The sequence below is a fragment of the Cervus canadensis genome, chromosome 30 (genome assembly GCF_019320065.1).
Source record: "Cervus canadensis isolate Bull #8, Minnesota chromosome 30, ASM1932006v1, whole genome shotgun sequence".
Lineage (NCBI taxonomy): Eukaryota > Metazoa > Chordata > Mammalia > Artiodactyla > Cervidae > Cervus > Cervus canadensis.
Genome location: NC_057415.1, coordinates 8,250,781 through 8,264,610, shown reverse-complemented (window position 1 = coordinate 8,264,610; position 13,830 = coordinate 8,250,781). Strand labels below are relative to the sequence as shown.

At 44.3% G+C, this 13,830-nt stretch overlaps 1 protein-coding gene across 1 annotated transcript in view; it reads right to left on the bottom strand.

Moving 5' to 3' along the window:
- EPHX2 (epoxide hydrolase 2) overlaps nucleotides 1–13,462 on the bottom strand; it is a 54,451-nt gene extending 40,989 nt beyond the window's left edge. Inside the window, exons 1-4 of the mRNA XM_043453463.1 lie at nucleotides 13,249–13,462; nucleotides 5,835–5,919; nucleotides 2,610–2,769; nucleotides 928–1,118 (exon numbers count right to left, since the gene is read on the bottom strand). Of these exons, the coding sequence (XP_043309398.1) occupies nucleotides 928–1,118; nucleotides 2,610–2,769; nucleotides 5,835–5,919; nucleotides 13,249–13,349 (537 nt within the window). The 5' untranslated portion in view covers nucleotides 13,350–13,462. The remainder of the gene's footprint in view (nucleotides 1–927; nucleotides 1,119–2,609; nucleotides 2,770–5,834; nucleotides 5,920–13,248) is intronic.
- Nucleotides 13,463–13,830: the final 368 nt, after the last annotated feature.

Sequence of the window (13,830 nt, the reverse complement as noted above, 5' to 3'; positions counted from 1 at the left end):
CAACTACTGAGCTCACACGCCACAGCGAGAGAGTCTGTGTGTCACAATGATCAGCTTATGGGTGAAAGGGGCCGACGAGACAGCGTCAGACAGGAATTTTCTCTCGGTCCAACCACCTCTGTGGAGAATAGAGTAGTGAAACACAACAAAAGCAACATTTTAGACCAGATAATCTAGAGACGGCATGAAGGCTGGATTCAGGGGAGTGGGGGTGCCTATAAGGAGACTCCTGCAGTATTGGATCCCCTTCCTGCACAGTCTTTGGTTGGGTGACTGACTAGCCTGTGGTCTTGGGAAAGTCTATGTTTCTTTATAGGAAAATGCAGGCAGCTGGTCTGGCAGCTTTGGACAATAATGACTGTTTTAACCAAGCTCTCCAGGCTATCTTCCCGACCCAGGGATTGAACCTGCATCTCTGAAGTCTCATTGTGTTGGCAGGTGGGTTCTTCACCACCATTCTGAATGGTCTGGACAATAATGCTTGTTTTAACCAAGGTCCTGCAAAAAGCACAGAGGTCAACCCGAGGCCCATCTCTGGTAGAACTTCCCAGGCTGAAGGGGCAGGTGAAAACCCTTTAGAAGTCCTGGCCTGGGAGAAGTCGCCCCTGCCACCAGACATTGGACCACTCTGCCAAATCGCAGGTGTCCCCCACCTGTTCACACTTCTTTAAAATTTTTTTTAAAATTTGTTTATTTGGCTGCATCAAGTCTTAGCTATGGCACCCTGGATCTCTCCATTGGGGTGTTCGGGCCTAGTTACCCCACAGCATGTGGGAGATAAGTTCCCCAGCCAGGGACTGAGCCTGTGTCCCCTGCACTGGAAGGCAGATTCTTAACCACTGGACCCCCCAGGGAAGGTCCCTCAATTTTTCTTGATTGCAATCACTCTAGAACATTCTTTTCCATTGAAAGGCAGTGTCCACGTACCTCACCGGGGCTGGTCTTCAAGGTGTCCAGCACAAACTTGTAGATCTGAGGGTCGGGCTTGACCATTCCAATCTGGCACGACTCAATCAGGAAATCAAAGTGTGGCTTGAGCTCACACAACATCTGGGCCAGGCGGCCTCGCTCAGCACTGTCATCCAACCAGGTGTTGGTGAGGATACAGGTTGTAAATCCTAAGCAAGAAGGCGCCAGTGAATCGGCCAGCTACAGAACTTTGCTCTGAGAAGCTCCGGGTGTCCCACTGAGGGGGCCCAAAGACGGGGCCAAGCAGGGTTCTGCTCACTCACATCAATCTCCTGAGGCCCGGCTTCTCAACTGACAAGTTGGAAAAGCACCATCTTTACCCATCAGCCCTTTCTGATGCAGACATGAGAGCCAGCTAATGGTGTGCACCAAGGGCTTTTGGATGGAGACGATACAACCCTTCATTCCTTGCAATTGCAGAGCAAGAAGTTGTGACATTTGTCAGCTCATCTGATCAAAGTGTTTTAACTTTCATCAGCCCCTTGGATCCTTACACCTCTGGGGCAGGCAGGGCAGGCCTTAGCATCCCACCTTTACCAACAGGAAAATGAAAGCTCAGACAAATTCTAAGCTGCCCAGAGCCACACAGCACAGGTAGAGCCAAGCAAGGCCTAGAATCCCACCTTCTGACTGCCACTCCAACCCTCCACCCTCCTCCCAGTCCATGTTATTGCAAACTTTGTTAGTGTGTGTGTTTGTGTGTGTGTGTTCAGTTGTGTCTGACTCTTTCCCGCCCTATGGACTGTAGCCCTCCAGGCTCCTCTGTCCATGGGATTCAGAATACCGGACTGGGTTGCCATGCTCTCCCTCCAGGGAATCATCCTGACCCAGTGATCAAACCCAAGTCTCCTGCATTGGCGGGTGGGTTCTTTACCACTAGTGCCACGTGGGAAGCCCTTTCCTTCTTTATACCCAACTGCATTTTTACATAAGTGTAATCTTAGTGTTCTGACAGTTTTACCATTCTGCTTTTATTATTTAACCTCCTGTCTAAAGCATTTTGCCATATTTTAAATCATCTTTGTAATTAACAATTAAAATTTCTGTGATAAATAAATAAGTAAATGCCTATAGAATGGACATGATCTCATGTTCTAGACTGTTTGACACCACTTGAACCCATGTCAGCCAGCTCATATAGCTCAACCACTGTGACATGAAGAGGCTGAGAAAATCATGGTTGCTTAAAAGGTTCTGTTTTCGGGACTTCCTTGGTGGTCCAGTGGTTGAGACCATGTGCTTCCACTGCAGGGGGTGTGGGTTTGATTTCTGGTTGGGGAACTTAGATCCTCTGTGTTGTATGGCATAACCAAAACAAGATAAAATAAAAAGGCTTTGTTTTCTAATCACTGTGACAAGAGGTTGGGTCATTCAGGTCATTACTGGTACCATGGTAGGGGGAGAATTTTGTTCATGAGGCATAAATTGCTAATTAAACAAAATTCTTTCTTACAGCTATTCTGATAGTGCTGATTTTGGCCATTCCCTAAAACTTACTTTGAAGCTGTGTTTGAAGAACAGCTCTCCATCTAGGCCCAGAAGATTCCTGATCTCAAACCACATTTCAACATACTACGACCTGACCTTCCCAACGGTTCTGTTGCAGTTAGGTTGGAGAATGGCCAGTATTGGAGCCTTACCCTTCTTTTTGAGAGTGACAGCTGCTTGAAGCATGGGGTAGTTGATCTTTCTTGCTGAAAGCACCTTCTCAAAGATTTCCTTTATAGAGAAATTCTCTGGGAGGCAGATTCCAGAGTCCTCGGAGCATTTCCTACAGTCTTCTTCCATGAATGGCACCCACTGCAAAAGTGAATTGATGAGGGACTGTCAGTCGGTACAACCACTTGGGAAAGATTTGGGCAGCACGTACTTAATCTGAACACACACATTGCCTGTGATCCACCAGATCTGTTCCTGGATACACTGTTGTTCGTCACTCAGTTGTGTCCGACTCTTTGCAGCCCCACAGACTGCGGCACACTGGGCTTCCCTGCCCTTCACTATCTCCCAGAGTTTGCTCAAACTCATGTCCATTGAGTTGGTGATGCCATCCAACCATCTCAGCCTCTGCCGCCCCCTTCTCCTTCTGCCATCAATCTTGCCCAGCATCAGGGTCTTTTCTCAGCATTAGGGTCCTGTACATATACCCAATGGAAATTGTCTACACATGTCAAAAGACATGAGCCAAAGTGTTCTAACAGTGATATTCCCAAGAGCTCCCAATTGGAAACTACTCAGACATCCATCCCTATTACGAGCCTACTTTTGTTTCCCCCAAATTCATGTTGAAGTCCTAAACCCCAGGACCTTGGAATGTGACTGTTGTTGGAGAGAGAGTCTTTAAAGAATCATTAAGGTAGCTCAGATGGTAAAGAATCGGCTTGCAATGCAGGAGACCTGGGTTTGATCCCAGGGTTGGGAAGATCCCCTGAAGAAGGGAATGGCAACCCACTCCAATATTCTTGCCTGGAGAATCCCACGAACAGAGTAGCCTGGTGGGCTACAGTGCATGGGGTTGCCAAAAGTCAGACACGACTGAGTGACTTTCACTCACTCACTTCCCTAAGGTAAAATGAGGTCACCAGGGGCCCTAATCCAATCTGACGGGTGTCCTTTAAAGAACAGGAGATCAGGACTCAGATGCACACAGAGGGACCGAAGAGTCTGGACAGGAAAAGGGGGGCCGTCTGCAAGCGGATGAGAGAGGCCTCAGGAGAAACCAGCCCTGCTGCCACCCCGATCCCGGGCTTCTACCTCTAGACCTCTGAGAAAACGAACTTTTGCTGTTTAAGTCACCTAGTCTGTGGCATTTTTTTTAATGGCAGCACAAGCAGGAGACTCGAGTTTGATCCCTGGGATGGGAAAGACTACCCTGGAGGAAGAAATGGCAACCCACTCCAGTACTCTTCCCTGGGAAATCCCATGGACAGAGGAGCCTGGTGGGCTACAGCCCATGGGGTCACAAAAGAGTTGGACACGACCAGAGCGACTGAGCATGCACATACTGCAAATTAAAAAGTCAAGGTTGTAGTGATAATAATAACTACTATTTCTTAAGCACTTATTACATGACAAGCACTGTGCTAAGCACTTTCCAATCTTCATTACAACCTAGGAGATGGACAGTGTTATTCGTCTCATTTTATAGATGGCAAGACCGACTTTGAGAGCTTCTGTGACTTGGTATGCTCACATGTCTGTAAGTGGGAGCCGTGACCCACATCCCATCCCTAGACTCCAAAGTCGGCCCATCACATAGTTATTAATTAGCAAAACTGCCTCTGACCCAGTGGCTTGGCCTGAAAACAACTACTCTAAGGATGACTATCATTAAAAAAAAAACACGAAAATAATAAGTTGGCAAGGATATGGAAATACTGGTAACCTTGGGTGTGTTGTGGAGAAATGTAAAATGGTGCAGCCACTATGGAAAATCATATGGTGGTTCCTCAGAAAGCTAAAAAGTGAAACTGCCCTATGATCTACTATCCCACTTCTGGATATATACCCAGGAAAACTGAAAGCAAGGTTTTGAACAGATATTTGTACACTTGTGTTCATAGCAGCACTGTTCATGATAACTAAAAGGAGAAAGCAACCCAAACATGCTTTGAAAGATGAATGGGTAAACAGAGTGTGGTCTATCCATACAGTGGAATACTATTCACCCTTAGAAAGAAGGAAATGGTGACACATGCTACAGTATGGATGAAACTTGAAGACTTCATGCAAAGTGAAATAAGCGGTCACAAGAGGACAAATATTGCATTAGTGTTAGTTACTTCATTTGTGCCCTATTCTTTGTGACCCCGGGGACTGTAGCCTACAAGGCACCTCTCTCTATGCGTGGGATTCTCCAGGTAAGAATACTGGAGTGGGTTGCCATTTCCTCCTTCAGGGGATCTTCCCGACCCAGGGATGGAATCCGGGTCTCCTGCATAGGCAGGCAGATTCTTTACCGTCTGAGTCACCAGGGAAGCCCATGTAAAGTATCTGCTGCTGCTGCTGCTAAGTCACTTCAGTCATGTCCGACTCTGTGCGACCCACCAGGCAGCCCACCAGGCTCCCCCATCCCTGGGATTCTCCAGGCAAGAACACTGGAGTGGGTTGCCATTTCCTTCTGCAATGCGTGAAAGTGAAAAGTGAAAGTGAAGTTGCTCAGTTGTGTCCTAGGGTAGCCAAATACATAGAAAATGCAATAGTGGTTGCCAGGGGCTAGGGGTAAGGTGGGGTGGGAAGTTGTTGTCTAATGGGTATAGAGTTTCAGTTTTTGAAGATAAAAAGAATTCTGGGACTTTCTTGGTGGTCCAATGGATAAGACTCTGAGTTTCTAAAGCACGGAGTGTAGGGTCAATCCCTGGTGGGGGAACTAAGATCCCACATTGCATGTGACAGAAAAAGAAAGAAAGAAAGAAAGAAAGAAAATACAACATATCAACTTAAAAAAAAATTTAAAAACAGTTCTGGAGATGGATGGTGGATTTGGTTACCTAAGGTGAATGTACGTAACATTACTGCATTGTATAGTTAAAAATGATCAAGGCGGTAAATTTCACGTGATGTGTCTTTAACTACAGCTTAAGAGGGAAAAAGAGCTACTCTGGCTGCTGTAATTCCCTGGCACACATTTTCAAGGGCTTGGGGAATTTCCTAGTCACTGGGGCATGCCCCTCTGCTTGGCTCAAAGAGACAGTAAACCAGCCTGAAATGTCTCCACACCAGTCTTGTGAGTTAAGTGTTATAAGAGGTAAATGAATGAGGCAGACGACGTGGCCCTGCCCTCACGGAGCTTATGGTCAGTGGGGGAAGATGGGTGGGCAGGCACAGAACATCTCCTCAAGGGGGTCTATGAGATGTCACTGCACCTGGGAAAACGTGATCTCTCCCCTCATCACACGGGTGCTGGAACCATCCGGGCCTCCTTTCAGGAAAGCTTTACTCAGAAAGCCTCTGCAAGACACAAAGAAACATCAGGAACGTTTAAATGACTTCATCACAGCAGCAGGTAGGGGACAGACACCTTGATGGTGGACTTCTAGCTTCTGGAATTGCTGTTGAAAACACCCAGTTTGCAGTCCTTCTTTACGGTAACCCTAGCTGATTAATACATTGGTTCATGTTCATCCTGTGTATGTGGCCCAGAGGAGAGGCAGACAGAGAGAGACCAGGTCATTACCCTCTTACTTTCCTACATTACAAAACAAAAGCTTCCATTCCACTTTCTTGATAATTTCTCACCTCCCATGGCTGGCTAGGTGACATCAGACAGGTAGCAGATGGCACATACAACTCTGTTCCCTCAAATTCCTGGCCGATTTTTCTAACCTGTCACATCCTATACCACTGCGTTCGGACATTGATTTATAGGCCTTCTTAGTATAGTGCTCTAGGCAAAAACTTAGAATGGAATGGAGTTGGCAACCCAGTTGAAAGTATTAATATTTAACATTCTGTGTTAAGAGGACAGATATCTGGGAGTTTCATATCTGATAAGTCAACAACCTTTAACCCAACTAATCCTCTTGCAGGTAACAATGATTGACATTAAGACATAACATAAAAAAAAAAAAACCCTACTATTTATAGCCTTGCTCAATTTTCCAACATCAACAATGGCTTTGGCACATCTTTGCCATTGGTTGTCTTTTTTCAGATATGACTTTATTAAATTATACTTACATGTCATCAAACTCACAAATCTTCAGCATACGAGTCAATGACTTGTAGTAATTTTTGTAGTGGTGCACAAACCTCACTGTGTTATAGTTTTAGAACATTTCTATCTTCCCTGGTGGCTCAGATGGTAAAGAATACGCCTGCAATGGGGAAGACCTGGGTTCGATCCCTGGGTTGGGAAGATCCCTTGGAGGAGGGCATGGCAACCCACTCCAGTATTCTTGCCTGGAGAATCCCCATGGACAGAGGTGGGCTACAGTTCATGGGGTCGCAAAGATCGGACATGACTGATTGACTAAGTACAACATGGCACATCACCTCAAAAAGATCACTCATGCCCTTCTCAGCTGCCATCCACTTTTAAGAAGCAACACAGAGTTCAACTCAACAATCTTTCATTGAGGACCTATGGCGTCAAGGCATTGTGTCTGGTGCTGTGATAGATAGATAGACATGATAGAAAAATGAAAAAATATGGATATATTCTTAGGGAGCTCCTAGAGGAACAAGTGAGGCAACATATAAACAAATAACTATTACACCCTGGATGAGTGAGATGGAAAAGCACAGGAAAAATTGATTTTGCTGCCTGAAATTGGAGGTAGGTAAAAGAAGAGGAATTGAAGGAAGAATGTAGCTGCACAAGAAGGAGAGGTTGATAACTCTCTAAAACAAAAGGAGGCAATATTTTTTATTGGCGTCTCAGAGAAGCAACTGGAGATAAGTTGTTGGCACTGGAAAGCATGACTTTCAAACTTTAAGGTTGCTTAATAAAAGCAGGGAACAGTGAAATGGCTATCACGGAAATGAAACTAGTGAATCAAAAGACCCAACAAAATGTCCAAGGACAAAGAGTAAAATGATGAAGCAATTAAAATTAATGTGCAAGCAGGGAGGTCAACTTGGTGCTCTGTGATGATCTAGAGAGGTGGGGGGTGAGGAAGCAGGTCCAGGAGGGCGGGGATATATTTATACACAGAGCTGACTCATTATATTGTACAGTAGAAGCTAACACAACATTGTAATTATACTTCAGTTAAAAAAAAAGATTAAAAAAAGAATTAATGTACAAAAAGATAAGGCCTATGGAGGCCAAATTCCTTCAGTAAACAAGAAGAATCATAGAAGGAAAGATCAGAAAGCAACAGTCAAAGAAAAAATGGGAGAAGATGTTTCCAGGCTAAAGAAAAATCTGAGTTCTGAAATCAAAGGTGTTCAACCAAAAAAAGTGTTCACCAGTCAAAATTAATGAAAAAATAACCACAGCAGATAGAGGGTGGGGAAATGTTTCAATTCTTGGGATAAGAAAGTCTAACAGACAACATTTTGGGTAAAAAAAATTAGACTATCCACAAAGAAGAACAATTCAGACTGACAACAGCTTTCTATGCTTGCAGCTTTAAATGTGAGAAAATGGTAGAGTAATACGCACTAGACATTGAGATAAAAAGATGCCAAGAAAGAATGCCCCCCAAGTCTATCCCCAGACAACTTATTTTATGTCCAAGGTTTTAGAGATCTTGGTTGATATTCATAACTGATCAAATGGGCTATTTGTTCTATTTCCATGTTTTAAATTCCTGCTCTTGTTTTAAATTCACCAATAAAGAGTGAGCCCATGAAACCATGGCCCCCATACTGAACCCCAATAAAAACGGAACCCAGGCCCAGGCTCTCATTCTCTTCATATCCTCACTATGTGGCCCCAGGTGTGCTGTGCAATTTCTGGGTTTCATAAGTAATAAATCTTTATTTTTTCCGAAGTTCCCCAATGGCTACTGCTGAAGGGTGTCTTGTAATCACAATAAGAACCTCAAGGAATGGCCCAAACAGAACATTGGTTATTGGTAAGCTGAGACCCACACAAATCAGGTTCAGGCAGGGAAAACTAATATAGTAGTTTGCCATCATGCCTTTCCTGGAAGAAAAAAAAATATAAGAAAGACTTCCAGTCAACTTAAAGATAGATCAAAATAAAAATCCTGAGAAGCGGAAAGAAATGTTTTAAAAGAAATTGCAACAAACAACTGTCTCATTCAAGAGAATTATCATATGGCCAGTAAGCACCTAATAAGAAGCTCAATATCATATTCATCAGAGAAACACGAATTAAAGCCACGGTGACAGAGCACCAGGCCGGGCTCCCCGTGTGATATAGCAACTTCCCACTAACTATCCATTTTACATACAATAGTGTATATACGTTGATGCCACTTTCTCTGTTTGTCCCACTCTCTCCCTCTTCCTCCAGGTCTACAAGTCCATTCGCTACATCTGTGTTGCCATTCCTTCCCTGCAAATAGGTTCATCAGTACCATTTTTCTAGATTCCATATTTAGGCATAAATATGCATTTGTTTGCATCTTTCTGACTTATTTCACTCTGTGGGATGGGGGGGAGGGAGGGAGGCTCAAGAGGGAGAGCATACAAGTACAACTATGTCTGATCTGAGTTGAGTTGTTGTATGGCAGAAACCGACACAACATTGTAAACATTTAAAAACAAAAAAACAAAAAAAATTAAAAAAAAAACCATGAGAAAACACCATAAACCCACCAGATCTGCTAAATTTAAACAGATTGACATCAAGTACTAATGACAATATGGAGAAACTAAAACTCTCTTATATTTCTGGTAGGAGCAGGATTTGATACAACTGCTTTAGAAAAACTGTATACCTACTGAACACTTTTATATTGACAAAGGGCACAAACCTTTGTGCAATAGAGTTACAAGGCACACGATGTTATGCACTGATGAAAATAGTGTGAAAGGAAAACCAAAAGAGACCCTGATGCTAGGAAAGACTGAGAGTAGGAGGAGAAGGGGGAAACCAAGATTGAGATGGTTGGATACCATCACCAAATCAATGAACATGAATTTGAGCAAACTCCAGGAGATAGTGAAGGACAGGGAAGCCTGGCATGCTGCAGTCCATGGGGTCGCAAAGAGTCAGACATGACTGAGCGACTGAGCAGTAACAGTAATGAACAAGTGAGTGGTTTAGAATGGAGCCAAGAGGCTGCTGAGGACACATGACTTTATACGTCTCAATCTGGGTGAGACCATGTACTGTCCTATGTACAATCCTAGAAGACGTCAGAATACCTGCCAGAAACTCAGGATACGTACTAGACTCCCTCCCCAAAGGGCAACTATTTCCTTTCTTGAATCAGAGCACAGCCTCGTGGCTTTTGCCTTAATAAGCCCTTGACTCTTTCTCTTCCCCAAAACACTCTCGGTTTTACCCAAATTTGTTTCTCCTGAATTGCAGTTCTTAAGACTCTCAAATCTTAAGCCCTTGACTCTTTCTCTTCCCCAAAACACTCTCGGTTTTACCCAAATTTGTTTCTCCTGAATTGCAGTTCTTAAGACTCTCAAATCAAGCACTCTGTTCTTTGCAGCCTTGATGCTATTGAAAGAGGGGATTGTACCAAGGCACCACTCTGGGCACTTATCTGTTTCTCTCTCCGTCTAAAATACCACTGAAATTATACAAAAGATAGCCTTAAAAGTTTTTTAAAAAATCAATTTCAGGAACTCCCTGGTGGTCCAGTGGTTAGGACTCTACGCTTTCACTGCCAGGGGCCTGGGTTCAATCCCTGGTCAGGGAACTAGATCCCACATGCCACCCCACAACCAAATAAATAAATATTTCTAAAGAAAGAAATAGCAGAAGAGATGACAAGTAAAAAACATAAAACATCATGGTAGAAATCAAAAGTTCCTAGAAATCAAGAAGAAAGTGACAATCAAATACAAAAATGGGCAAATGGTATAAAAAGGTAAACACCAAGGGAAAAAAATATAGATGACCAATAAAAATGAATAGCAGAGAGGAAAATGCAGACTGACACAAGATAATGTTTTTCCCTCTACGTCTGGCAAAAGTTCAGGAGAGTCATCTCCACCATAGGGAGGATCTGGGCTGGCCTACTCCGGCATAGTCAGGGCAGGCACAGCATATTTTGGAGAATAGCTTGGCAGAATCAGTCAATATTTTACACGTAAATACTACTTGCTTTTATTTGGCAACTCCATTTTTAGAAAACTACCCTATGGAAATATGACAGTGACATTATTTGTAATAGTGACCACTAACAAATAAATGTCCACCAACAGGGGAAAATGGTTAAATAAATTACGGAACTTCCATATTGTGGAATACTATGGAGTGGTTAAAAAGAGAAAAGTAGGTCTATGCAAACAAAAAGACATCCAACTGTTGAATGAAATAAAATGGTTAAAATAAATAAAAAGTTAAAACATAGAACAATACATGTACTAGAATTCTACTGTTTGTTTTAAACCTACCTGTCTACCAACCTACCTACCTACCAATTTATTCATAAATGTGTCTGCATTTTTCAGACTGTAAAGGTAAAATGGGGGATATACCATATATTAAGTAACATCTCCAGGAGGACCTGTGGCAGCCTGTGTAATTAAACTCATGAATATATTTATAGTGAAAGGTGTGACTATTTGGGGTTTCCTTGGTGGCTCAAGTGGTAAAGAATCCACCTGCCAATGAAGAAGAAGCAGGATAAGCTGGTTTAATCCCTGGATCGGGAAGATCCCCTGGAGGAGGATATGGCAACCCACTGCAGTATTCTCGCCTGGAGAATCGCATGGACAGAAGAGCCTGATGGGCTACAGTCCACGGGGTCACAAAAGGGTCAGACACAACTGAGAACACATGCATGTGCACATGTGATTATTTACAGTAGTAGGATAGATAATGGTGATAAATAATCTCATGTTTGTTCAGATCAGACTTGCCACCAAACGAAGCCAGGTCAGATTTTGCTGCCAAAAGATTATGAAATAAATAAAAACAAAACCCTGGGTTTTGCCTAAGTGATTTATGTATCAGCTATGATGTTGTCCAGGATGTGGAGAGGAACAAGAAAAAGGGAACAGGCACTTCTGTTTTCTGTCCACAGGCTAATAAGATCAAAAGCATGGACTCTGACTTCCGGGGTCAGCTAGCTTTGCTGTACTGTTTTGTGACTACTGGGAACAATCCTCGCCATGGTCACAGAGATGGTGTGTGAGTCGGTGCCACAGTGGATGAACAGAATATCCCAGTACATTGGTCTTTCTGTGCATGAGACCTGAATAATAAAAAATGGATCAGGAACACAGTGGCCCACCTATCTTACGTGTCATCTAATCTAACCCATACAGAAAATTGAGGGGCGGTATTTTCTTATTTTAAGACTGAGGTCTCAGTTGAGTTAACAAGTCAGGTTAAGCAAGGTGGCCCAATGCTAAGTGTTAGAACTGAGATGTTAACCTGGGTCGGACTCAAAGTCCAGTGCTGTTTGAAATTCTGTACATTTGTGGGTTCCATCGTGTAATGGTTAGCACTCTGGACTCTGAAATTTTGTCCATTTGTAAACTTGACTACCTGTGACCTGTATACTCACAGATACACTCTCAAGTATATGCACTGGTATACTGACAAGTATTCTTGTGATTTGTACATTGACAAGTCATGTTCTCTCCCCCACTGATGAGGTCACAGGTGTAAACATATCACATACCTTACTCTCTTTTTATGTCTTAAAAAAAAATAATAATACAACTTACAGGCTAAAAAAAGTGAAACAATACCATGGTTAAAAGAACTGCAAGGAAAGGCAATCAAAACTACAGTGAGATATCACCGCACATCTGTTAGAATGGCTATTATCAAAAGACAAGCAATAACATGTGCTGGCAAGGATGGGGAGAATGAGAAGCCTGCCTGTACTATTGACTGGAAATGTAAACTGGTGCAACCACAGGGATATTTCGGAAAATTTCTTTCAGGCATCTTCAGCATGTAGCTGTTTTTCCATAGTTGAAATACTTTTTCCATAGTTTCCCTGCTGTATAAATAGTTGTACATTCTGGTGGGGTTTTTTTTCTGCACTTATAACAGATATTTTCTGATGTCACTGAAATCTCATCCTGAACATTCCGGTTACTGGTTATGCTTCCTAGTTGACCATTTCCCAGTAGTTATGTTTGGGGGCTGTTTCTGCTTTGCTGTTGACACTGTGCAAGGCACAGGACTTTTTTCTCTAAAAACCTTCAGCGCAGCTCTCTTAAGTGAAGTGAAGGTCGCTCAGTCGTGTCCGAGTCTTTGCGACCCCATGGACTATACAGTCCAAGGAATTCTCTAGGCCAGAATGCTGAGGGGGTAGCCGTTCCCTTCTCCGGGGGATCTTCCCAACCCAGGGATTGAACCCGGGTCTCCCTCATTGCGGACGGATTCTTTACCAGCTGAGCGACAACGAAAGCCCCAGCCCATTCCATTACAGAGAAGTAAGTGGGCAGCAGACACCTCAGGGAGTAATTTCTCTGACTTTAAGAAAAGATTGCAATATAAAAGTCAATTTTGGAGTCCTTAGAGAATCTTAAATACTCAACATTTAGAAAGACAGTGGATCTACTTAGACACACTGGTATTTGAGGGCCGAATAATTGTTCTAACCTTCCACCCAGCGCTCTCGCCTTCCAGCAATCTGAAACCAGTTCTGCGAATCTCGAAAAGCAACTTCTCCAAGGAGTGGCGCCCCAGCCGCCCGGACCAACCCACGCGGGGTCCCTTACCTGGGCAGCGCCAGCTCCTCCTCGGCGCGATCCCAGAAACTGGTGACCGAGGGCAGAGTCAGGACCCCGACCAGGTCGAACACGGCCGCACGCAGCGCCATGGCGGTCTTTCACCCAGAAACCAGCGAAGAAAAATCTACGAAAGCCGAGCGGCCAGACTGGAGTAGCGGGCCACCAGGGCCAGCTAAGTCGAGCTTGGCCCCGCCCCAGCCCGAGCCTCGGCCCCACCCCTTGCCTTCAGACTGGACACACCTCCGCCCCGCCCCTTGCCCTGACCCCGGCCCCGCCCCTGCCCCTCCAACACGTCCCCTGCCCCTCCAACACGTCCCCTGCCCCGCCTCCGCCACGCCCTGCCGTACCAGTCGTGATCGCCACGGGTCGCCAGGAGGTCCCTTGGGGCCTCCCTTGATGTACCCGCACCGTCCGAGGCCCGGATTCCATCTCCTTGCCTCCTGGCGCCTGGATCTGGGGCTGGAATCTCGCTTCTGAATGCATCATCTTCTGTCCCCAAAAACGAAAGTACTAAGAAGATCCCCTGGAGAAGGAAATGGCAACCCACTCCAGTATTCTCGCCTGGAGAAT